The following is a 24,160-nucleotide window of genomic DNA, read 5'->3' on the forward strand; positions in this document are numbered from 1 at the left end:
TCTACAACCAGAAAAGGATTACATTTTATTAGTGACTATTTATTTTTAAATGGCCTCAACCACCATTTTTGGATATAAGCATAGAATGAAAGATTTTTATTTTGTCCCCACTGGGCAACTTCACATTTTGACCTGTATTGCACTGAGCTTCACTTATATAAGCTGCACTGCATATGAGTGCATATGACTGAGTGATAAGAACCTATAGAAGAAATTATCATGAAAACATTCTTCCTGGCTTTTAATGTTAAACCAATATACGTATAAATACATATTTTATACATCTAAAGCAAAAGTCCTTTCCAGCAGTAGGTAAACATTGAAGATGTTTACAGCTCTCTAACTTCCTGTGATGTTGACTCAACGCTGGTGTTAGGCTGGGAGGTTCCGACAGATGACAGATATACGACGCTGCCGAGGAACTTTCTGTCCATTGAACACAGACTCCTCATCTTTCAGGATCTCGTGAGTAAAGTTATATCTGGCATCATCTCTGTACATATGTAGGGAGAACAAGATGAAAATCATTACTGCTCTGCTCTGTAGTTATCGTCAACTCAACTCAAACACAACGATATCCAAATATATTAATTAAAAAAAAGTGCAGTATAATTTTAACCTCAATATGTAGAGGGAGCGTCGGGGCAACAGGAGGTCCAGCCATTCGCTGCTGCTATTCTCTTTCAAGCGCATGATACTGTCGGACAGAAGATTTAGTCCAGCAATAGTGCTGCCACAGAACTGGAAAAAACAAGGATGGACAGTTAAAATGACAGTGAGAGCAAAGGTTAACCACCACTCGTGCCTGTCTGTTTCTTTGTCTGGAGATGATTCGTGACAGTTGTCTTTTCTGTATATGCACACACCGAGAGAGAGACAACAGAAACCCACCTTAACGCTGTCAACATGAGGCTTGATGTAGCCAGTCTTGTCAAGATCTAGAACGTGTACAGGCCCGAGGAGCGGGGTCCCTGCAGGAAATGCTGCAGAGCGGACACGGTTCAAGATCTCCTCGCACGCTGGCCCCCACCTCAAACGCTCAGTTTCTCTGTATCCATGAATGGCCTAAAAGTGGGAAAAACAATTATTTAAATTAGTTGTTCCAATGCACTTCAAGTTTACTCTATATTTATGCTTTTTAATCACCCTGACCATTAAAAATAATCCAACTGCAGCTGGAAATAAGAGCAAACACCGTCCTGACCTACTTAAGAGAAGCTCTATTAGTGAATTTGTGTCCAACATCACATCACAGGTCACAGAAAACAGACTCTGTAGACATTTCTAATTGTCCCACATTCATCGTAAACAGCTTTTCATTACTCACGTCGTCCCAGTGATCAAATTCGTATCGTTTCTTCTTCAGGCCAGGCTCCAGCTCCAGTAGAAGAGCTCCCTCCTCCTCCTCGGTGATGAAGGCCGCCCTCACCTCCACCTGTGCGCCGAGACTCTGCACCAGCTCCCTGCTCGAACCCACGATCAGAGCCTGACAAAGCTGACGACTGCAGTAAACAGCTGGTTTATGGACTCGTTTTAACACCGTCAGCAGCAGTTTCATCCTCCTGCCTGAAGTCCTATAAATTAAGTTTTATACACTTTTCACCAAAGCAGCTTTTTGAATTTGTTGACAAAAGTCAAACGACTATGTGTGACGCCATGTTGGAAACGCAGTGCATCATGGGAGGCGCAGTCTTCTTCTTCTTCTTCTTCTTCTTCTTCTTCTTTATCGGCGGTTTGCAAACAACCTATTGGAGCATTACCGCCACCAACTGGAAAGCAGTGACAAACTTATACTAAAACTAAAATAAATCCTCTCTAATAGATTTGTTCTCTTCAGATATCGAATATATATATGAAAGCCACTTATCTCCAGAACTCAACAATTCACATAGCTCAATTATCAAACTCCTTTTAAGAAGGTTTTGAATTAGTTCCCTACGCTCAGTGTCGTATCTAAGACAATCTGTCATAACCTGAACACAAAACTCACAGTTTCCAATCCAATCATTAGTTTTTTTCTTAATTTCTAAACAGAAGAAATGAAATGAATGAAAAATACATTTTTACAAATAAGGTTTTTGAAGTTAGCAGCAATTAGTTGAGTTAGTTGTGTAGCATAAATGGCCAATAAAGCTGATTCTGCTCATATGATAATAATCCTCATAAACTAACTGTAGAAATAAACAAATGTACATGTGGACATTAGGCTACTAAGAGATGTAGTTCTTTATTATCACCACTGGCAGGCAGTGAACCCTAACAATTGCAAATATCCTGTACTACATTCTCATAATACATCTATGGTCAACATCTACTAAAAACCTTCAAGATAAAAATTCACAGAGGAAATGAAGTTGAATATATACAAATGCATGTGTGTAATTTCAGGGCTTTTGAGGCATTATGTGGGTGTTTTCTTTGTGAAGTCAACAGTGAAGATATCAGAAGGATTTTGTTCAGATTAATGGCTTTGTAATAAGTAATTTAATTTTGTTTAACTCCACTGAGTGGCAAAATCAGATACTGAAATTAATCAATGTGGATGATAATAAACGAGCAAATATGCACATTTAGAAGAACTGTCAATAATGTAAATAGACATTTTAAGGAATTTAAAAATGAATTGAAAAACAACAAATAAAAATCCATACACTAAGAATAATATTACTAATTAACAACAGAGAATTAGAGTATTCTTTATTTTTCTTGTTCTTTAAAGACACAGATCAACAGAAGGAATCAATTATGTCACCGAGGAACCTATTTATATCATATTTAAAAGATAAAACAGAAAGAAAAGGTTTGAAAAAGAGAGTGAAGACAGTTCTGAGAGCATATACTGTGGTGACTTCATCCCCACTAGAGAGTCTCCTAGAAAAAAAGTTGGCCTACTTAACACTAAGGACAGGTTACCACCCTGTGTCTTCCACTCCCTCATTTATTATTATTTGTTCATTTTTTTTAAGGCAAACCCAAAACAGTGAGGGAGAAAAGAGTATTGTGCTTGTGCAGGATCACCTGTGTTACTCACTCATGACAATAGCTCTAGATATTTAAAACATGCATTATGCCTATTTCAGCATGCCAATATCTTTAAAACGTGCTCATATTTTTGTGTGTTGTACTGTGACATAATTTGCCTTTGATTCATGTTAAGTATGAATATGTAACATACATCAACTACTGTACACCCACTGTGTATATACAAGGATTATTAGTTCTCCTTCTGTGAGCCTGCTGTTGGTCTCGGTCAGTGAGCATCCACAATGAAACCAACTCCCCCGTTCCTTCAACGCACACACAAAGACACACACATGACTGATATGATGCCCATTTCATTGTTGGATGCCATGCAGCTGCCCCCAGCATTGTATTCATCCAGCCATGATGAGTGTTTTGGATTCATATTGTAATTCGCAGTTGGTGCACTCTACACTTCACTGAAATATCATTGGTCAGCTTGTCCTAGAGGCATCGTTACGTCTACTGTTGATCCATGCAATTAAACTGGAAATCACCAGCAGAATACTTTACAGTGGTCATTTTGGATAGAACATGTGTGGAACCTGTGTGCCGTTAATGCACAAATAAGCACCAGACTGTGAGAATGTGAATTTTAGGATTATGGAAAATAAATCAAGTAGGACAGTTTTATTATTTTAGCACATTGGAAGAAAATACCTCAACACGGGAGCACAGGAGCAATGTTTTGACTTTGACATAATACACATAACATTTAGGATAAGTTCACATATTGTGGTGGGCCTTAGGACACATACGCAAGGGAAAGAGGAGCGAGAAGGTGGAAAGAAATCCCCACCTTTCATGTTGTCAGTGTGAGTCTGTACGCTGGTCTCTGTCGTCTGTCTTGTCAACTGGTCTGTCTCGAGGGGTCCCACAGCAATCAACACTCTGAGGAGAAGCTAAAGACATCACTGCACAAGCTCCCTTTCTTTCCACTCACTCTCCTACTTTTGCTGGAACTGCTTGTCAGGTCTTTTCCCTTGATTGTTGATTTCAGGTACTTGGGTTCGTCTCAGACACTTTTGTGTGTGTGTGTGTGTGTGTGTGTGTGTGTGTGTGTGTGTGTGTGTGTGTGTGTGTGTGTATGTGTGGACCTGTCTTGCAGATGTTCACATGTAAGTCTGTATCGGGTCTGTGGAGAACCGGGTTCAACAGGGGCGCAGTGCTCCACATGCAACCAGCCACTGAATTATTCAGTCTTATGAATCATTGAGTCACGACACTCCTTTTTAGGCCCTCGCCTCAGAGCTCCAGCCTCACAGCTATTCACTATTTGAACATCTGAAAGAGAAAGAAAAACAACAGAGAACAATCCCGATGTCTCTCAACTGAACAAACCTGCAGTAAACTCAGTGTTTTCACGGCATTTAGACTGTTTTAAATGAACAAAATGAGCATATCTTCATTCATTTAATCATTTTAGACTAGTCCTCAGCAGTTTAATTACTCTCTCCATCTAGCTGTGCTGTATCATTGTCTTCATTTTGGAAGACGTGGTTGTGATTGCTAATGCTTACTCACAGATTTCAGAATCCAAACAGAATGCAAAACACTACCTGAAGGCAACGCAACACTATGAAACATGGCAATAGTAAACATACTAAAGAAGCAATGCTTCTTCTTTTAAGGTATGTTATGCATTAGTGGTCTTGGCTCGGTTTGGACAGAATGCTGCTGCTTCTCAAAGGCTCCATTTTGGAGAACAATAGATAATTTAATAGAAACCCTAGTATAATATGCATTTATGAACACACCTGTACTGTAAACAACACGTAACAACGTATAAACCTAGAACATAAATTTCAATTTAAGAGCGGGAAATAATAGAAACTGCTCATCATGAATTGCTTTTATTGTGGCAAAAAAAGTTTTAGACACTTGAGATGAGAAAGTGTGCAAAGCTGTATTCAACAGAACTAGCAAAAGGCCGGTCAGTGATATATTAGAACAGATCCTAAGTCATAACATCTAAAGTAAAAGTCCTGTAGACAGTGAGGGTTGGAGGACCTTCTCCCAATCTCTGCTCAGGCTCTGTCCATGGTGCTAAAGTTGCTATTACATTGACTTGTCTCTTAGTGCTGTCCATGGTCCTGAAAGTGTGGTGGTGCTATCTATCTATCTATCTATCTATCTATCTATCTATCTATCTATCTATCTATCTATCTATCTATCTATCTATCTATCATGTTTTTAAATGTATGCTCTTGGATGCCCTTGTGATGGGGTCAGTCTCTCACGTCCGGAAGTGTTGCTTTAATGAACCCAAAGCAAAATGATCCCTTTCCGACATATCGGATAGACGTTTAAGGTCGCGCTAACATCGATTGGAGTTCGGACTCGATCGGTTTCTCTCCTCATTGAACCTCGTGCAGAGGTGAATACATTCTCCCGGTCACCCTTAAACCTGCATACGTGTATCATCATTTCCCATTCACAGAGGTGGTTATTTCTGTGGACAGTCGATCAATTATAGGTCAGATAATAGATGAACACAGCGGTGTCCGTCAATTGGAGGGTTCTGCCTTAGTTTCCTCTTCTCCAGTGTTTAAAACAGCGTAGCACCAGTGATTATAAGGGACTTATGACACTCACACTGAATATGAGACTGTGCTTTTGCAGCTCCCTCCACTCTCTACGATCAGAAAATCCCATAAAATCATTCAACATGATCAAAAAAAATCTAAATGCAACTCGTGTACAGAATCAGTGAACTGCTGAAATGTCATGGACACAGTGCATTTTATTGTCCCTCATTATCGCTGTTTCCAGCTTTGGCTCAAACCGTACGGTCGCACCTTCAACACAGATGGATGGATGATGGAGCGGCGATGAGAAAAGGCTTGAGGAGAGGAGAGGAGAGAAGGAGAGGAGAGGAGAGGAAAGGAAAGGAGGAGAGAGGAGCGGAGAGCCAGAGAAGAAGATCCTCGACTCGGTCTGGGGGAGGGAGGGAGGAGAGAGAGAGAGAGCTCTCTTCGTCCATTAATTTCCAAATGTCTGTTGCTAAGAATAGCATCCCCCCTCCACCTTCCCTCACAAACACGCGCAGACTGGCGCGCGCACACTTTGACTCTAGTCACACGCCCGCGCGCGCGCAGCCATTGTCAGCTTGTGTTGCAGCTGTAGCTTTGCTCGAGCTGTGTGATGCCCAGCCCTTCAGCCTCCCACACCTCCGCCGCTCACACAGCCTACACACACACATCTGGCTGTAAACAAAGCATATGGACGAGGTCCTCTGTGAAATACACAGTCATACAGAGGCGGAGGGGGTTTAAAAACACAACCAGTGCGCTGTCGATTCCACCCCATCCTCTGCTCCAGCAGGTTATTTAAGTGTTTATTTGAAAACTGATTCGGAGTTTGGAGGGTTCGACAAGTGCAGATCAGCTGGGAGTGCCACAGCTAGAAGCGTCTTCACATGAAAAGGCGGTAGACGATGCCTCCATCCGTGACTTACGTCTGGAAGTTGGATGAGCTGCGTGCGTCATGTGGTGCGGCTGCAGAACCGATCGCGCTCTCATGATAGTTCACACAAGCTGAGAGACATTTATTTATCTATAGGTAGAATCTGGCCTCGATCCCACTGAAACAGCCGCTGCCCTCCCTTTCATTTGCGTGTCCATCCATTCACCGGTCCTCCTGTCCGTCTGTCCCACTCCTCCTCCCCTTGGGGCCGCTGGACGGAGAGAGAAGAAACCGTGAGGAACGCGCTTCCCTACTCCGATGAGAGAGAGAGAGAGAGAGAGGACGCTCTGCCAGGACATTTGGGCTCATCAGTGCGGACGGAGGTAGACTTTTCAGGGCGGGGATGGTGACGGACTTTCTCGGCTCTGCTGCACCTCGAGCAGCGAAACCAAGATCATGAGAGGGTGTAAGACGGCGGAGAAGCGGCCGTCATACCCTCATCTTTGACGACGCCGTCCGTGTGTCCCTTAGCTTCTGGATGGCCGTGCAGGTGACGGCAAGAAGATGATGGTTGCAACAAGGGAGGACGCCGCTGAATTCATTTGAGAAAATTGTTTCTACAATGCAAGATCCCGACATTTCCAAGGAAAACGGTATTTTTCTTTGTCCTATCTACTGACCGTGCATTCTGAAATAAGACTTATTCATAACAAATGTAATAATATTGCTGGTTTGGGCGCACTGGTAAAAGCAACTGTAAGGTGGCCGGAGCCACATTATAGCCACACACTGTACCAAATATTGCGGATGTTTCAAAAATAAATAAATAATAGTAGCTTTTCCATTTTCAATCAATGCCTTTTAAGTCTTCGGAAACGCCACTGTTCCCAAAATGCCAATTTAAACGTCAGTGACGGCTGAAGGTTCAGGCTCTTCATGATTGTCAGATTCGTTTTCGACAGTCTGATTTATTGAGGCCCGTGTGACATCAGAGGCGTTTATACTGTCATTACATGCTGTCATGAGAGTAAAGAAATAAATCGTCCAGGAAGGTGGGGGAGGCAAAGGTGCGCTCTGATACAGGCATGAACCATGGAGAACATGAAACCCTCATGTTAAGCCGCTAAAGTCTCCTCATGATTTCATGTTGGGGGCGAATCCTGCTGTGCACGGATATAAGAGCGGACTGAGACTGTGATACCCCACAGCACTACCCCACAGTGCAACCAGTCAGCCAACCGACTACACGTTTGATTTCTTCACACCCACAATTGGCAGAGACGCACGGGAAAGGAGACGGTACATGGGTGTCCTCGTCTGCTAAAACCAAGAGCTGAATAACGCCGGGTGCAGGTGACAAGACAACCCGTTGTGCATATGAGACGTTCTGATCCAGATGGGATGTAATGTTGTGTGGCTGCACAGCTGAGCATTGGTCTCCTTCTCCGCTGCTTCGTGAAGATTGGCTTTCGGTGTCCACAGAATGGCGCGGTTCGGAGACGAGGTACCGGCCAGGTATGGAGGAGGGCCCGGCGGAGGGGGCCCGGGTGGCCGCGGTGGTAGCAGGCAAGGAGGACCCCACGGACACGGTCACGGTCATGGCCACGGGCATGGCCACGGCCATGGCCACGGTCCACCTGGAGGGCCCGGGGCCCAGAGAATGTACAAGCAGTCTATGGCGCAGAGAGCACGGACTATGGCCCTCTATAACCCCATCCCCGTCCGCCAGAACTGTTTCACTGTCAACCGCTCGCTGTTCATTTTCAGTGAGGATAACTTCGTGCGAAAATACGCCAAAAAGATCACCGAATGGCCATATCCTTTACCTGGCAGTGTACCGTGAGTAAAAACAGCTACGGTGGGCCTCTCCTAAGATCCAGGTAGGCCTAATGTGCAGACAGATGTGTGAGTAGATGGTTCCTATTTGTTCTCATCCCATGAGCTGCAGACTGTAAATGAAGCACCAGTGGCAGAGTCATAACAAGCAGATGCATCAGTGTCAGTTATTGTAAGTTAGTCTACAGGAGGTGAGAGGAAATGTTGGACATGTAATTTATAGTTAATTAAGAGGAGGGGGCCTTGAACCAGCGCCCCCTTTTATGAGCCTGTTGATCACCATCAATCACGTTTGTTGAGTAATTTCATGTCACAGTGGCGTGTGACTCGTTTGATATACGTTTCCTGGTAAACGAGTGTGTTTATGTGTGTGTGTTTATAGCCTGTGCGTCTGTGCGGGTGTGTTTGTGGATGTGTGTGTGGTGGTTGGGAGGGTGGGGGGTGTCTAGGGGGCGCTGCTGGTTGCTGATGTCAGCATGTGCAGCATAGATCCAGCGCCTGGCGCGAGTATAGAGAAATAGGAGATAGAGGGGGGGGGGGAGAGGGGAGTGAAGGTGGGGAACACGTACAGAGAGAGAGAGAGATGAGAATAAGCAGCTACCATTGGGTTGCGTATGCATCTGTGTGTGTGTGTGTGTGTGTGTGCTTGCAGTGATGAATATACAAGCTCCCATATCAGCATGATGCAGGTGTCTTTCTAGATATGGTGTGTGTGAGTGAGTGAGAGAAAGAGAGTGAGGGAGCAAGCAGGTGTCTATAGTAGCCTATTAACTCGTGCACTGGCACAGCATCTCATTTTTTCCTCATTTAGAGGCTCCTCCTCTTAATCGCTCAAGCTGCAGGTGTCAGTGAATGAATATGCCATCATTTCCAACTCATACTGTATGTATGTGTGTGTCTGTGCATGTGCTGCAGCCGGTGTGCGTGTGATGGTAATACATTTCCAGCAATCCCCTGCATTTTCCTTTTTCTGAGACCGGCACATGTTTTGAGGAGAAATAAGGAATGATTTCAGTAGTTTCATTTCCTGGACTTGTGTGAGAATCTGTGCGGATGCATGCAAATGCTGAAGTTTCTCGGCGAGTGTTAATGACAAGAGGGGAAATTGGAGTAATGATTGTATTGATCCATGCTGATGCTTGAGCTGTGACATAACTACACACACTAATTGGGCTGCTCTAGTGAAATGCAGGAGCTACTTATAGTGCCTCTAAATCCATCTAAATGATAGACGAGTGTTAGTGGGAGAGAGCCAAAGTGTAGAGGAAATGGTAACATGGTATGTTCACAGATTATCTGCATTTATTAATAACTAAGCGATGATAACCTCAAAACACTGCTGCTTAAATCAACATCACATATCCATGTGTTTTTTTTATTGGGGTGTCATTTTAGGGTCTTATCCTGCTATCAACCTTTTATCATTATTGTTTCAACTTTTATAAAAATGCTCACTGCTTGTGTTTATATACAGATAGAACAAAAAGTCTCAATGATACTGTGAGCACAAATGCATCAGTGGTTACTGGCTTTCGAATAGGTGGCTCCAGTTGGACCCCGTTAGGTCACAAATCACCTCATAAACCGTAAAACTAACTAACTAACTAACTAACTAACTAACTAAAAAGCATCTGTACAAGACATTCAGACATTTTACAGTTGGAAAAACACAAGTGTCAATAATGATAGTAACATTTCTGCACAAACTGAAGCTTGTATAGATGCTTTAAACATTTTCAAAGACAATGCAGAATTTTTTTTGTCATATTACTTACATTTTGTCTTTTTTCATTGTAATTGGTGGCATGGAAATGACTATAGCCTGATGGACATGGTCTGATGAAACCAGGAAAAAATAGAGCTGAACTATCATATCGTGTTTTAAAATATTCTCTTACATTCTGTGCCTTTTTAGTTACTGTAGCTGACTGAACAAAGAATTCAAGAAGTCAGGGGAGCCAGACAGAGGAAATGACTAGCTTTTAAACATAAAGACAAAGCAGCATGTTGTGTGTTATATTGTACATAGTGCTGAAAAGCACTGTTCTTCTTCTTCATTCTCATTTTATTATTCATAATGATTAAATGCATTTTGACATTTTGAGATTTTTACCTCAAAGACAAACGTTACTGCATATTTTGAAACTCGTTCCAGCCAAGGTCTCATTAATAATCAGCTATGAAAGTGGTCCTTCGTTGTTAATGATTTAGTCATATCTGCCTGATCCATGCACCATTGTGGACTACATCATGATGTCCACTGTCTAGTTACTTTATGCGCTTTCATATGACTGCTCCAAACCAAGACAAGCAAAAATTAACAAAACCTAAAACCTCTATTATGTGGTCAGTGATCCAGATCCAAATAACAGATAGAAAACTGAATGCCGAATGCTGAACTCAATACCCATGAGCATCAATAAGGGTAATTTTGGTTGAATTTCATTGGATCATTTTGACAAGGGGATCAAAAATATTACTGAGATTCATGAAACTGCAGAGCTCTTTATGGTTGATTCATTAGAATCTGCAGCCGAAAAAGGGTAACCATTTGTGATTTGGTGGATCCATCTGATGTTTCACTGAATGGGGACAAAGTGCTTTTGGATTCACCAGATGTACAGTATGAGTCTCAGTGGATTCACTACTCAGAAGAATTATGACCTGCAGCTTTATTTAGTTGTGAAATGACACCGGACCCATGAGAGTACCACATAAATAACCATTGTCTCATATCCACATTTAGATACAGATATTTGGTTGGTTAATTTTGATTTCGATTCGTAGAATTGTTGTTTTATTTATATTTTTTGTAATAGTTTTTGGGAGGAATTAGTGCATTACAAAGAAATGCTACTTACACATACAGTAATTTACATTTAACTAAACAATAACAATAAATATAAAGTGATTAAAAACATCACTGTCAATTTGAACTACAGTATGTTTTAAAAAATAACCTTGTTGTGTGATATTGAATAAATGTACACATAAAAAATACAGACTTTGCTTCACTGGTGAATAAAAAACGAAAAAAGAGAAAAATAACAAATTAAAAACAGAAGAAAAGCGGAAACGGGAATGTGTTCATTTCAAAATAAAAGCATGACAAAGCTATAGTAAAAAAAAAAAAAAAAGAAAAAAAAAACTTAATTTGATGTATTAATTGAATATTAACCTTTCTTAGGTAATTTACGGAAACAGTTAGTGAGCGTGTGCGTGTGCGTGTGACCTGCACCTTGTCTGCTCGACAGGAAGCTTTTAACACCACATCTAGCTACCTCGAAACGCCCAGTTTCCTAAAAATCACATATGGTAAGAACTGTAGAGCTGTAATTTATCCAAGGACACATTAAACTTTCCATTATCAAGAATTATAAACCAATTACCAGGAAAGTCGACGAACTCTGACTGATAAGTCGTCGACAACAGCAATTAGCTAACCTGGAGGTAAGTAAAGCTAGCCAATGTTAGCATCTGAGGTTGTTAGCTCAACTGAGATTATGTGGTTTTCACTGTTAAAAATGTTAAACTTCACACAAAAGAAACTGGAATTGAGTAAAACATCTTAAACAATTGCTCAATCAGCAGTTTAAATTAAAGCGTTTAGTTTTTCAGGTAAATATAGCAAATTAAGCTAACGCCAATGAGCTAGCTTAATGTAGCACATGTACGCTAGCTAAAATATTATTGTTCGCGGTGTGACAGGACTATTACACATGTGCATATGTTACAGTGTTTAAAATAAAATGTACTGTTGCTTTACCTATAATATGCTCAGACATGTGATGTTAAATAGCTACTGGAGAAAAGCTGAAACTAAAAAGGATCATCCTACCGGGCCTTATACATTAAATCTGCACCCGTTTTCCTAACCTTTGACTGTGAATATCCATTTGACCGTATTGGATCCATATTCAGTGTCTGTCAAATCAACCATAAACTCTGTAACCCTGCAAATTCATCTTCATCTATTCAGCTGTATTTCAGTGCAAATATTGTATGTATTGGGCATCAGCTATGTTAATTTGGGCCTCTGCAGGACATTATTTTTAGCACCTGCAAGTATGTAGACAAATATATACACATAAACACGAATATGCACCCCCACAGATTCACTACATATAGTGTTGCCTGTGTCACCAATGCACATTTAAATCTGTTTTTCCCTGCTGTTGTAAACGGAGAGGAAGTCAATATATGTTGCAGCTATCTATGAGCGTTATATGAAATATAATACATGCCATGTTATATAAATGAATAACACTTTCAGAATCATTGTGTGGGAATGAGAAGTTAGAGAAGTTACTTAGAATATTTAAAATATATATGAAATGGTGATTGACCAGAATAGAATACATTTATGTGGGCTTTAAGCTGTGGGTTTTGTGTGTATTTAATTGCTTTGTGTGTGAGTACTAGTGCTTTAGTCCCCTAGTTCTGTATCTGATCCTTGTATATGACCCATAATCAATTAAAGATCCAATGACCATTCAAGACAGAGTATAAGACCTTGCCTCAGCTGTTTTCAGCAAGTAGTCAGTGTTTCTCTTTTATGTCTATAAAATAATTCCTAGTTTATGGTAGAGATTTAAGCATTTCATAAAAAAGCTGCTGGAAACCTGCTCTCTTCCTTTGGTACAATGGTCTCTGGATCATAGATTTGACTACAAATTTTGTGTTTTTGTGTCATACTTGACGTTTAATCTTAGACGTTAGTATGAGTAATGAACAGATTTTTCCTGCAGTCATAGACAAATGCAGGTTGATGTTATAGTTGTTACAGACTGAATGTGTCTAGAAATAGCCCAGGGGCAGAATAGCAAGTTTTTTCCCTACGTAATTTGTGTATCTGTTAAAGTCATCATAGATCATCATCTGGTCTCTCACTTCCTTTGCAAGTTGCGTTCGGAGACAGATGTAGCCAGTTCTTGGCGTTTTTGGGTGAATGTGGAGAGTCGGTGATCTACGTTCACTGCAGAATCTTAATTATTTATCGGAATTTCTCCAGCTTGCAACTGTGAGCTGATAACTATGACTTAGCAGCTGGATAGTGTAGTGGTAAGATCGCCACCTTCCATGTGGAAGACTCTCAGCAGTGGCCTACCTCCAGTAGGGGTCCTTAGGCAAAACCTCCTAATACTTACCCTGCCTGCCTTTGTACCTTGTACCTCACTGTAAGTCGCTATGGATAAAAGTGTCTGTGCTTATATACTTGTTTACAAGTCTCACAGTCTGTGGGTTAGTTACATCTGTGTAGCTGTTTTTTTTGTCTCTCCCTTTATTTAAAATAATTTATACACTTGACTCCAGTTGACAAAGAGACTTGATTGTTAGGAAAGTTTACAGTTTTCAATCACATTTTTTTGGTCTTTTACCTTTAGTTCTGTGTTACCACAGCTTTAACACAGAAAGCTATCCAGATACTTGGAGAATGAGTTACAGTGAGGGTAAATGACTTGTTGTGTGTATGTGTGTTCATCGCAAGAATTGCTTTGCTGAAGCAGAAGAGGTGAGGATGTAAAAAGCTGTTACTCTTACTGTAATATGCTGTTGCAGTAGAAAGACAGAAAAGAGAATTGTTAATGTTTTCAACATTCAAGTCATAAATTAAAGTTTCATAACAAAAGAAGAAAACATAATTTTTTTCCCGTCAAATTCAAAATCTGCTCAGTCACTCGACCAGATCTAGGGCCCAATTCAGCTCTTGGTTCAGCTCTGGCCTCTGGGTTGACAGAAACGGACCAAAGAGGTAGGAAGTCAGTGAGACACACATTATAGAGAGAGATAGACTAATACGAAACAACAGAGAGAGACGGAGAGAGTCAAACTGCCTGTCTGCATATAAATCATTTAATACAAAGTGGTGGAGAGGCAAACACTCAGGTGGGGCAGCTTCACTGCAGCTTCAACATACACAAACTTGTTTTCGTCACATAGAAAAACATTTTGTTGACTTACATTTAAACAGCTGCATGCCTAACCTCCTAAACCTTTTCTTAAAAGGGCAACTTTCCAACAATTGACAGCATTATAATGCTACCCCCTTTTTTCCCCTTTTCTTTCTCACTCTCTTTCACTGATAGGAAGTGACATTTTGTCATCTCCTCTCATGTTTCACTACCTGTACTTTTTCCTCTTTCACTCAAATCAGATCCATCATTATTTCCTTGTCCTCTCTGCTCTCCTCTGCTGCATATTAGCCTCACTTGAATTGACTGCTTCTCTCTTATGTGATGCTAATGTAACGCATTTATATGAGGTTTTTGGGATATTTTTCTAATGGTCCTGACAGCTGCAAGTCTTGTTTAGTTTGCTCATAATTGTTGGCAATAAGTATATATATGTGTGTGTCTGCAAATATGTTTTGCATCCTGTTCTTTGTGTGCACGCCCTCTGGGCTCAATCTGCCTACCTCAAACGTTTGACTGTCTGGTAATAAATGTGTGAATTGATCCATATCCCGAGTCCCTACGGGCAGACTAGGCACAGGGGTTTCCATGGGTATGCACACACACAAATGCACAACTACACACTCACAGATTTAGAAACAAGATTGAGCTTATAACAAAGCCAGCTCTATCTAGATAGTTTTTCTGTCTTTTTTTATCTGGACAAAGTACATTTACAAATTACAACTTAAAATACAAACTTTCCGTTTAAACAGATAACATATCTTTATTTTGTGATTTTGGTCATTGACAGGACATTGTTTTACTCTTACCTTGACTGGGTATATAACTGTGTGTGTATGTGTGTGTGTGAGTGTGATGTACTGAAATATATCTGTCTGCCCTTACATAGTGTTCTTACATTAGAGGTGGAGGTCAGTCGAGGTAGTGAGGAATCTACATTATCTCTCTGTCTCTCTTTCTGTTTGTCTCTGTCTGTCTCTTTCTCTCTTCCTGTTGACAAGTTGAACTGAATTTACCATTTAGGCTATTGGCTTCATATTGTTTTAATAACAATTTAACATTAGACATTATAAGCACTCTTATACAGCATTTGTTATTGAACACATGCAGCTAAAATGGTTTATTATGGGTGCAGTATGTGACATTTTACCACTGGGAAGAAGAAAATGTTTAAAATAACCATACATTCACACAGCACTGAAATTCACTGGTTTATTGATTGTACAACCAACAAATGTATTAATGTAAATGTATAATAAATGCAAGTGCAGTTAAGTGATGTGGAGTATCTGGTTACCATGAGCAGCTGGAACATCATGCTATACTCTTCTCAGATTGTAAACTGAACCTTTAAAATGTAATAAATACATTGTGTTACCTTTCCTTTTGATATACAGCAGATGGGTGCCCTTGTAACATATATGGCAGTTGAACAATGGAAGAAAAATCAATATGGAAATGCTGCTGTGCAGCAGCTAGGACATACATCACAGTAGAAATATACTGCTCCTAGCAAAATGTATAATATATGTTTACACTGCTTTAAGTTAATTTAGTGCTATCTTACTGCATTGTTACATAATATTTGACAATACCTCTGCAATATCGAATACAATTTGCAGTACCACAGCAAAAAAACAAAACAAACAACAACAACTAGTTAAATGTTGTATTTCAGCATGAACTCATTTATTCCATTCCAGAGTCTGACAGAGGCTTAAAGTAACAGAAATGGCATTCCTGTTATTTGAGCAAAACAATAATGTACCAGCAATAATAAAAATAATTAGAACCATTTTATGGTGGAAAATGCAATACAAATAATGAATGGCTCGGCTGTAAGCCTCAATCATCAGTTATTGCCACACAGACAGCATGCAAACACACATGCACACATTCTTTGCAGAGCTGGTCTGTGCCAGAGAAATCGCATTTTAGCACAGCTATTGAGGTGCGTTCGATACTTTCTGTATCATAGAAAATAAATACTGTCACATTTTCAGAATTTTGGAATCGACTTGTTACCAAACTATTGGTTCTCATGATATCCCAACTCTACTACCTGCTTCTTTACCTGTTTGCCAGGTGCAGTGATTGTTTGGTAATCAATGTTTAGTGTATGTTTATTGAACAGAAGATCATATTTTTCTCTTGTGTCTCTCTCCTTTCCCTCTACATTTTCACATTCCCCCTTCTCTTAGCTGTGCATTCTGGCTCTGTTGAATAATTCAGTTTCAGTTGCAGGCTAGTCTGGACGTGTATGTGTGTTTGTGTTAGGTGTGTGTCTTTGAGTGTGTGCGCATGGGGTGCAGTGACGTTGGGCAGAGCTATTTTTGGGACTTGGATATGTGGAGAGAAAGGAAAAATAGAGAGGGAGTCTGTGATAGATTGATTTTATTTATTTTTTTCTTCATGCCCGTGTTCTTTAGTCACGTGCCGCGGCTGTTACTAGACAAACACTGCTGGAAACCTGCTCTCTACCTGCAGGGTATGCTGGAACACACTCACACACAAATGTCTACACATACACACATATACACACATTAGCAGAAAAAGCAGGCAAGTGCACATAGCAAGTGCTGTCAGGTACAAACACACATATTCCTACTAACGCCTGCATCACCTTCCTGAACCTACAGCTTAATATGTCACTGATTATCTACACAGAGCACACACACATACACACATACACACTCACAAAACCTCATCAGCATCTTGTACAAAGTGACAGCTCGGCTGTATGTGGGTGATGAGGGTGAGGCAGTAGCATGAGTGAGATAGAGACACAACATATGCCGTATGGAATAAGCAGCGAGAATGAGTGGGTGACTGTATTGCCCATACACACTGAATAAATCAGACCGAGAAAGGCCAAGCGGGGCTAAACCGGCCTTCGGGTGCTACAATTTTTTTGGCAGTGCAGCCAGACATGTTGCCAAAGTGGGATACATGTGAAATGGCAATGTTGTATTTTTGTAGCATTAAGGCCATGTGTCTGTCTGGGTGTCATGTTTTTTTTATTAAGTCCATGTTTTAATCCTGCTTTTTGACCACTGGTCACATTGTTGCATCTCCTGAAAATTATCTTTCCGTTCATCTTTCTGCTTCTCAGTTGAGGTTTCTTGTGCACATGATGGTATGATGTGGGGGGAAAAAATGGCCCATCGGGAGGGCCAGTGATTTCGAACCTACATCCGGTGTAATATCACATCAGGGGGTGAAATCAGATACACAACGCTAAGCCCACCCCTGTCCAGCTGCTACACTTAGGGCAAACAGTACGGTATGGAGAATACCAATTCTGTAGACTCTGTAGTTGAGTCACAGCCGGATGAGGAGGAAGGAGGGTTGAAGTTGAAAGTGTATTTAAAACATGAACTACTCTAAGAACTTTTAAAACGAGCACAGCTGTGAATGTTGTTCTTTTATCAAAAACAGCTACTTTTGAAAAAAATGCTTTTTGTTAGAAAACGTAGACATGATCCCACTTTTCTGTTTATCTTATCGAAGCCTTGACTCTGCATCAGCAGCCTACATATCTTTTACATTTGGGCTCAAAATCCAGTTTACAGATCAATGCATAACAACTCTGTTACATTAAAATAACTATGTGTTAAAGCTATGTGCTATGGGGGAGAACATGGAGGCCACACCCTCAGCCATTCAGGTCTCATGAATAATACAATTTTTAGGTTAATAATTTCAGAATCAGCCTGCTGGGAGACAGACTGGGATATCAGCTCTTAGTAAAAATGGGTATAGATAAATCTGAGCAACTTTGAGTGAATGTAATGTCATAGATATGATTAAAGTACAGTCAGTATTGCCAAAAATGGTTGAAAAGGTTATCATACCAGCTTTTTAACAGCCTGACCAAATGAGTGTAATGTAGAAACATGAGAAGTGAATTAATGCATTTCCTCATTTTGAAATGAGATGTCTGTCTGACGTTGCTGTATATGTACATTGTTCTATATGGAGTATTCTGGATCTGTTACTCTTGAGAAAGCCAAATTGAATTAATAAATAACTGTTAAATGTAACAATACTAGGAAATATCTGAAATATGATAAACTTTAACTGCGATTTGTAATTTTCTATTCAAAATGTATAATCTAGGATTTAAATGAAGTGCTTAAACCATGTCTCTTATCTTTTATGGCTGCTGATTATCACAATAATTAGAAAGGTTTCAACCACAGTGCTTAATCCCATTCCTTTTATCAAATCAGTGCTTCTGAGGGAAAAGTGACAAGAAAATGAAGTAATCATTTGAGCTGTTCTGCTGCATAATGTAAGAGGACAGAGAGGGAGAGGAAGGGTAGAGAAAAAAGTGGCTTCTTCTTCTTTCTGTCGTCTTCTTCGATAAAAGTGCAGTGCAAGCAGAGGACATTCATAAGTAATATTTAACAGACTGAGAAAACACGTTAATATAGTGTACGTTTACCTAAGACAGTATGCAGCTCTTACACATTTGCACACAAGATAGATTTATACAAAGAAAGCAGGAGAGACAGACATTTATTTTTACTTCAAGTGAACAATTCATGATTTTGGCTACATATAATTTCATAATTGCAGTGCCAGACTTCTGTCACTCTCAAATTAACTTTAAATATAGATGATGATAACGAAATGAATAATCATTGATCCACATTCCAATGTATAACCCAGCGAACAAATATAAATACTGGCTTATTAGAAATAAGCCAGTATTGAGTGTTAAAGTGAGAAAGGCCTATGCTATCGTGCTTGGTTTTATTAATAGGAAGCCTGGCACCTTCCCAAAGGGTAGCAGCTGGTCTGGACTCCATTGGCATACAAGTGTAGTGTAGTGATGTGAAGTCTAGTGTTGGTGTATGTGTGTACTATACATGTATATGTGCATGAATAGTAATATGGCATTGATGCAGTGGAGAGAGAGGCAGGACTGTGGAAGCTGTTGTTGGGTTTTGGTTTTGTGTGTGTGTGTGTGTGTGTGTGTGTGTGTGTGTGTGTGTGTGTGTGTGCTTACAGTATACGCCTAATGTGTGGGCATGTGTACATTTTCATACATGTATGAACTTGGAATATAATTCATAAATGTCCTGCTGTTGTTGTGGCGGTGCTGAAATGTGATAATTGCCTCAGTGTCGCAGTGTCAACATTTATTTCTTCCAAATCAGAGGTTAGCATCACTCCAAAAACAAATGATGTTTTGCCGTTAGTGTTTGGATCATTGCAGAAAATAAGTTCTGGGAGAAAGAAAGGTTTATGATACAGAAATCTAAATGCAGTCACCAGAAGTGAGAAGCTATTATTAGGCCACAGCTTCAGTTTTCAATGTGTCATTTCATTTAGAGGCTTACCTCTTCTACAGAAGCTTTCTTTCTTCTTGGCGTGACCTGGTCTAGATGCATTTTTTTTTCATATGTACTGTGTATATGAAAAAGTATAGCAGAGGTGGTGATGCATAATGTTTCTGACAACCTATGCAGTCTCATTAAGCCACTTGTTTGCAACCTTTAAATTAATCATAAGTGGGGTGTTTACTGATGCATTTTGTGTTGTAGAATTAAATGTGAAAATCTCTTTACCCGGTTTAACCTTATTTCAGTTGTTTCTAGATTTAAGGATAATTTCTACGGCAGTCTAAATGAAAGCATGCGAGGGCTGCAGTGATTTATGCAGCACTGTGTGTCACTGGTGTGCACATAACAGTATGATGTATGGTCCCCCACCCACTCTTCTCCGTTAACCCCCCTCCCTACCTTTATACAGTATATGTGTGTGTTCTTCCACTAACCTACTTTCAACAGAGCATACACTCTGCCTGGGAGAAAAAAATACCGCAATATTCTCACACCCCTCTGTCACTGTTTATCCCTCATTCAGCACTCCTCTGCTCTTTGCCTCTGCCCTTCTCTCTTCCCCAGATTTGTTTCCCTCCCTCTTCTACGTCCTCCCCTTTTTGCTCTTTTATTCCTCACCACTCACTATTTTCAATCATGTTTGTGCCCACAGGACAGGTTCTTTCTTTCTTCCTCTATTCCCTTTCTCCTACTGTCATTTCTCTTTCATTTAGTCCTCCATACAGTACATTTCCCTCCTATGCAACCTTTTTTTTTGCCATACTCTGTCTCTAGCTGTCTGTGCCCTCGTGCGTTTGCTGACATGGCATCTTTCTTTCTTTCTCTCTCTCTCATTCGATATTGAATGGAGATGGCATGATAGAGACAGGGATGATTGATGCACAGGCTCAGCGAGAGAAAGGTGGACGGAGGAGAAATGGGAAGGAAAAACACAAGAAAATGGGAGAGATGGAGAGAAATGATGAGGTACATGTGGGGGAAAAAAGGGGGAGGACTTGAGGGGAACAGTGAGAATGGGTATCAGAGAGAGAAAGAGAAAAAATAGAAGAGAGAGGCGTCTTAACAAGGTGGAAAGAGAAAAAATATATTGCTGAGAAACGGGGGTTTTATTAAGGAGGTAGGAGAGACATTGAACAATATGGTGCGGTGATGGACAGGGTTAAGAATAGGCAGGTACAAGTGTGCATTTATGAGTGTGTGCGTCATTTGGCTCCAGTGGTGCACTTTGGGGGCCTCACTTCCTTTTTCTTGGCGAGACATTACTGTCTACGACCTACTACTGTCCCCATTAAAGTGTGTATACACACACACCTGAACAGATGATAAAAAGCAAGCATATGCAGAACCATGAGTATGTGTGTGTGTGTGTGAGAGTGAGAGAGAGAGAGAGAGGGAAAGCGACAGAGAGAGAGAGAGAAGCGGAGGACAAAGAAAACATAAGAAAGATGAAGGGCAGGAGACAAGACAGCAGCATATTCTCATCTCTCTCTCACTTTCTCTCTCTCTTTCCCACCCCTGATTCCTCCCTTGCTTTTAACTCTGTCATGTTGCTATAAATAGGCATTGAGAAAGGAGGAAGAGGAAATTCATCTTTAAAAGGTTTATGGCACAGTGTGAGTCATTTATTCATATGCTGAATTTGTATACACTGTATACAAATTCCCCTCCATGTGTGTCTACATGGGGGGATCTTTATTTTTGACTCTGAATTTTATATTATTATTAAATTACACACACACACACACACACACACACACACACACACACACACACACACACACTATAGACTTGCAAATCATGCAGCACCTTGAAACATAATACAGAGATTAACAAAGATGATTGTTGTATACATACCTCAGGCATTTCTCATGAGGAGCATTTTTAATGCACAGTGTACACATTTTTCCCTTTGTCCCTGTATTTCTTTGTCCTCTCCATCTCTCTCTCTCTATCCTCTGTTTTTTCCCCTTTTCAGTCAACTACATCCTTCCCTCTCAGCCTATATATATATATATATATATATATATATATATAAAGCTGGGGGGCAAGGAGGCTAATTGAGCGGTGCCCTGGGTGTTCTAGTAATGTGTACCTGTTAAGAGCGGTCAAATACTGTACATGCACTTGATCTCACACAAACTCACACACACACATTTTTGTATGACAGTCAGTGTGAGGACATTCATTGACATAATCTCCTAGCCCCCTACTGCCGTGTAGGCCATGCTAATCTACTCTGTTGTAATTTTTAATTTATCATGTGTACTGCCTTACCCTAATCCTAACCAAAACCTAATCCTAACCCTAGACCTACTCTTAACCCTGAATTTGCTGTTTAAACTCTCTGCTCATTGTGAGAACATTTAAATGTCCTTACTTTGTAAAAATATCCTCAGTTCATGGTTATAAATTCATGCTGGTCCTCACAATGATAGCCATACAAACACAAAACTATACACCAAGGTCAACATGCACACATGCATACACACTGAGGCAGGCACGTACATGCAACATACAGGCACGCGCACACATATGGTGTATGTTTCCATAAATAGCTTCCTCTTTACTTCTGTCTCCTCATTCACATTTCCCCTCCTCCCCACTACCATGGGAATGGTTGCTCCCAAAGGAAGCAAGCAAGTAGGAAAAAGGTGAGGGAGAGGGGAAAGAATAGCATCGAATAGAACAGGAAAGGAGGGGTATTGATTTTTCTTTGCTTTATTCTCATCTTTCTATCTTTTTCTCCCTCTCTGTTCTCCCTTTTCTCCTTTCTTGAGCCATCAGTCATCCCCTTCACAAATTTACACTTTATTTTTATCTTCACTCATGCTCTCTCCTCTTTCAAATGTATCTATTTTTCTTATGACGTGTGTGTGTGTGTGTTAGACAAGGATGGTGAGAGATACCGATGTACAATGGGATACTTCCTGTTTCTTTTTCTCTCTCTCTCTCTCTCTCTCTCACATTGAGTGTACACAGAGCCAAACGGTGAAGTCACAATAAATCTCACTCAGTGTTCAGACACGTTATCACACACTAACACTTAAATACTATCTGTGTGTCTGTTTGTTTGTTTTTGTGTGTGTGTGGCGCGTTATCAGAACATACACTTAGCAGAACATATTTAACTGACTCATAATGATGACACACTGTGAGTGTGTGAGGAATGTGTTTGTAATCATGCTGCAGTGGCAGTGAGAGGCCAAACATCAATCTATTTAAACTGTAGGCCTACCTAATGTTTGACTTGACATACAATGCACATCTGACAAGTGTGGATCTCATCTTTATTTTGACATAATTTTGTCACACAGTCAGTGGTGATATTGGGTTCACTTGAAAATAGTAAGCACATATTTCTTTTCTTATTCTAAGTCCTCTCCATACAAACCACAGTGCATGGTGTGCAGGATGTATGGTTTCATTATTGGGTGTAGCTTTTGGAATCTCACTTTTGGAGTTAATATTCTGTTTAGATTGTTGTTGTATGTTATTGCGTATCTTTGTATATAAATTAGGTAATCTTATTTTTTAATTATTGTTTTTTTACAGGGTAACACAAAATATCTAAAAACAAAAATAAAAACAAATCTGCACTTTGGCTCTATCATTAATCTGTATCATTGCAGAGATTGGTCACAGTAGTCAAAGTCTACTCTGATTTTATCTGGAAGTTGAGGCATGGCAACTGGACTTATCATTCCTCTTGTTTAAAGATTCAGATGAGACGCATTGTGCCATGGATATGTGCTTGTAATTGTTTAGATTTAGGTCTCATGAAGTGTTTGTTCCTTAACTGAGCCTTCTCACTCCATTTGAGTGGATGATTCTAGCCACCATCATTGCCAACTGCATCGTCTTGGCTCTAGAACAACATTTGCCTGATGGGGACAAGACTCCGCTGTCTGAACGCCTGGTAAGTTAAACAGACATGAGGCGTAGTTAATCATAATTAAATCCAGATGACAGTTCTGACTCGTCACTGATTTGACTTCAGTGGTGATGCATGCAAACACACAGCTTAAACAAGGATTTCACCGTAAAAATATCAATGACGCAGATGTACTGTGCATTAGGGCCCATGAGGATTCATAGGAATATGCACTGTATACACAGTGTTTATTATTTAAGACTCACATGGAAGAATGTTCATATTATCTTCAGATGTACAGCTCTATGTGCGAATATGAAGTTAGAAAAAGCTATGTAAATAGACTAATCGTCTCCCATCTCTCAGTAGCTAAGCTGAAGTTAACTCTCAGGAAATGTTGGCACACATTTATAAAAATGCTTCTTTTAAACACAAACTTATGTAGCTACTGACAGTTGTGTGTGTTTTTTTCTATCCTTGTTAAAATGTTCTCTTTTTCCTTTCCCCCTTCTTTCTCCACTTGTGTCCTTTGCTTGCTGGCTTTCTCTGTCTCTCCTCAGGATGATACGGAGCCGTACTTTATAGGGATCTTCTGTTTTGAGTCTGGAATAAAGATTCTTGCGCTTGGTTTTGCCTTTCATAAGAACTCCTACCTGAGAAATGGATGGAACGTCATGGACTTTGTGGTGGTGCTCACAGGGTGAGTGGCAGACAAACACTCCTAATACTAATAGACATACACATAGTATATGTAAATGCAT

The 24,160-nt window shown here is 40.3% G+C and overlaps 2 protein-coding genes across 2 annotated transcripts in view; one reads left to right on the forward strand and one right to left on the reverse strand.

The window, feature by feature from the left end:
* Window positions 1-12: 12 nt before the first annotated feature.
* On the reverse strand, window positions 13-1,675 carry alkbh7 (alkB homolog 7). Its single transcript, XM_026362215.1, has 4 exons — window positions 1,328-1,675; window positions 892-1,065; window positions 620-741; window positions 13-493 (listed from the first exon to the last, which is right to left on the reverse strand). Exons 1-4 carry the CDS (start codon window positions 1,556-1,558, stop codon window positions 373-375), a joined length of 648 nt encoding a protein of 215 aa, XP_026218000.1. The 5' UTR covers window positions 1,559-1,675; the 3' UTR covers window positions 13-372.
* A 5,123-nt stretch (window positions 1,676-6,798) lies between these two features.
* Window positions 6,799-24,160, forward strand: part of cacna1aa (calcium channel, voltage-dependent, P/Q type, alpha 1A subunit, a) — a 66,918-nt gene continuing 49,556 nt past the window's right edge. The window contains exons 1-3 of the mRNA XM_026353744.1: window positions 6,799-8,241; window positions 23,339-23,444; window positions 23,960-24,099. Coding sequence (XP_026209529.1) covers window positions 7,910-8,241; window positions 23,339-23,444; window positions 23,960-24,099 — 578 coding nt within the window. The 5' untranslated portion in view covers window positions 6,799-7,909. The remainder of the gene's footprint in view (window positions 8,242-23,338; window positions 23,445-23,959; window positions 24,100-24,160) is intronic.

The sequence above is a fragment of the Anabas testudineus genome, chromosome 8 (genome assembly GCF_900324465.2).
Source record: "Anabas testudineus chromosome 8, fAnaTes1.2, whole genome shotgun sequence".
Classification (NCBI taxonomy): Eukaryota; Metazoa; Chordata; class Actinopteri; order Anabantiformes; family Anabantidae; genus Anabas; species Anabas testudineus.

Excerpts from the sequence above, each read along its gene's own strand:
- alkbh7 (XM_026362215.1), bottom strand. The coding sequence starts at position 1,558 with ATGAAACTGCTGCTGACGGTGTTAAAACGAGTCCATAAACCAGCTGTT. Across the intron at positions 1,066-1,327 it reads AATTTGATCACTGGGACGAC|GCCATTCATGGATACAGAGA; the intron begins GTGAGTAATGAA and ends TCCCACTTTTAG. Across the intron at positions 494-619 it reads CGCTCCCTCTACATATTGAG|AGATGATGCCAGATATAACT; the intron begins GTTAAAATTATA and ends ACATATGTACAG.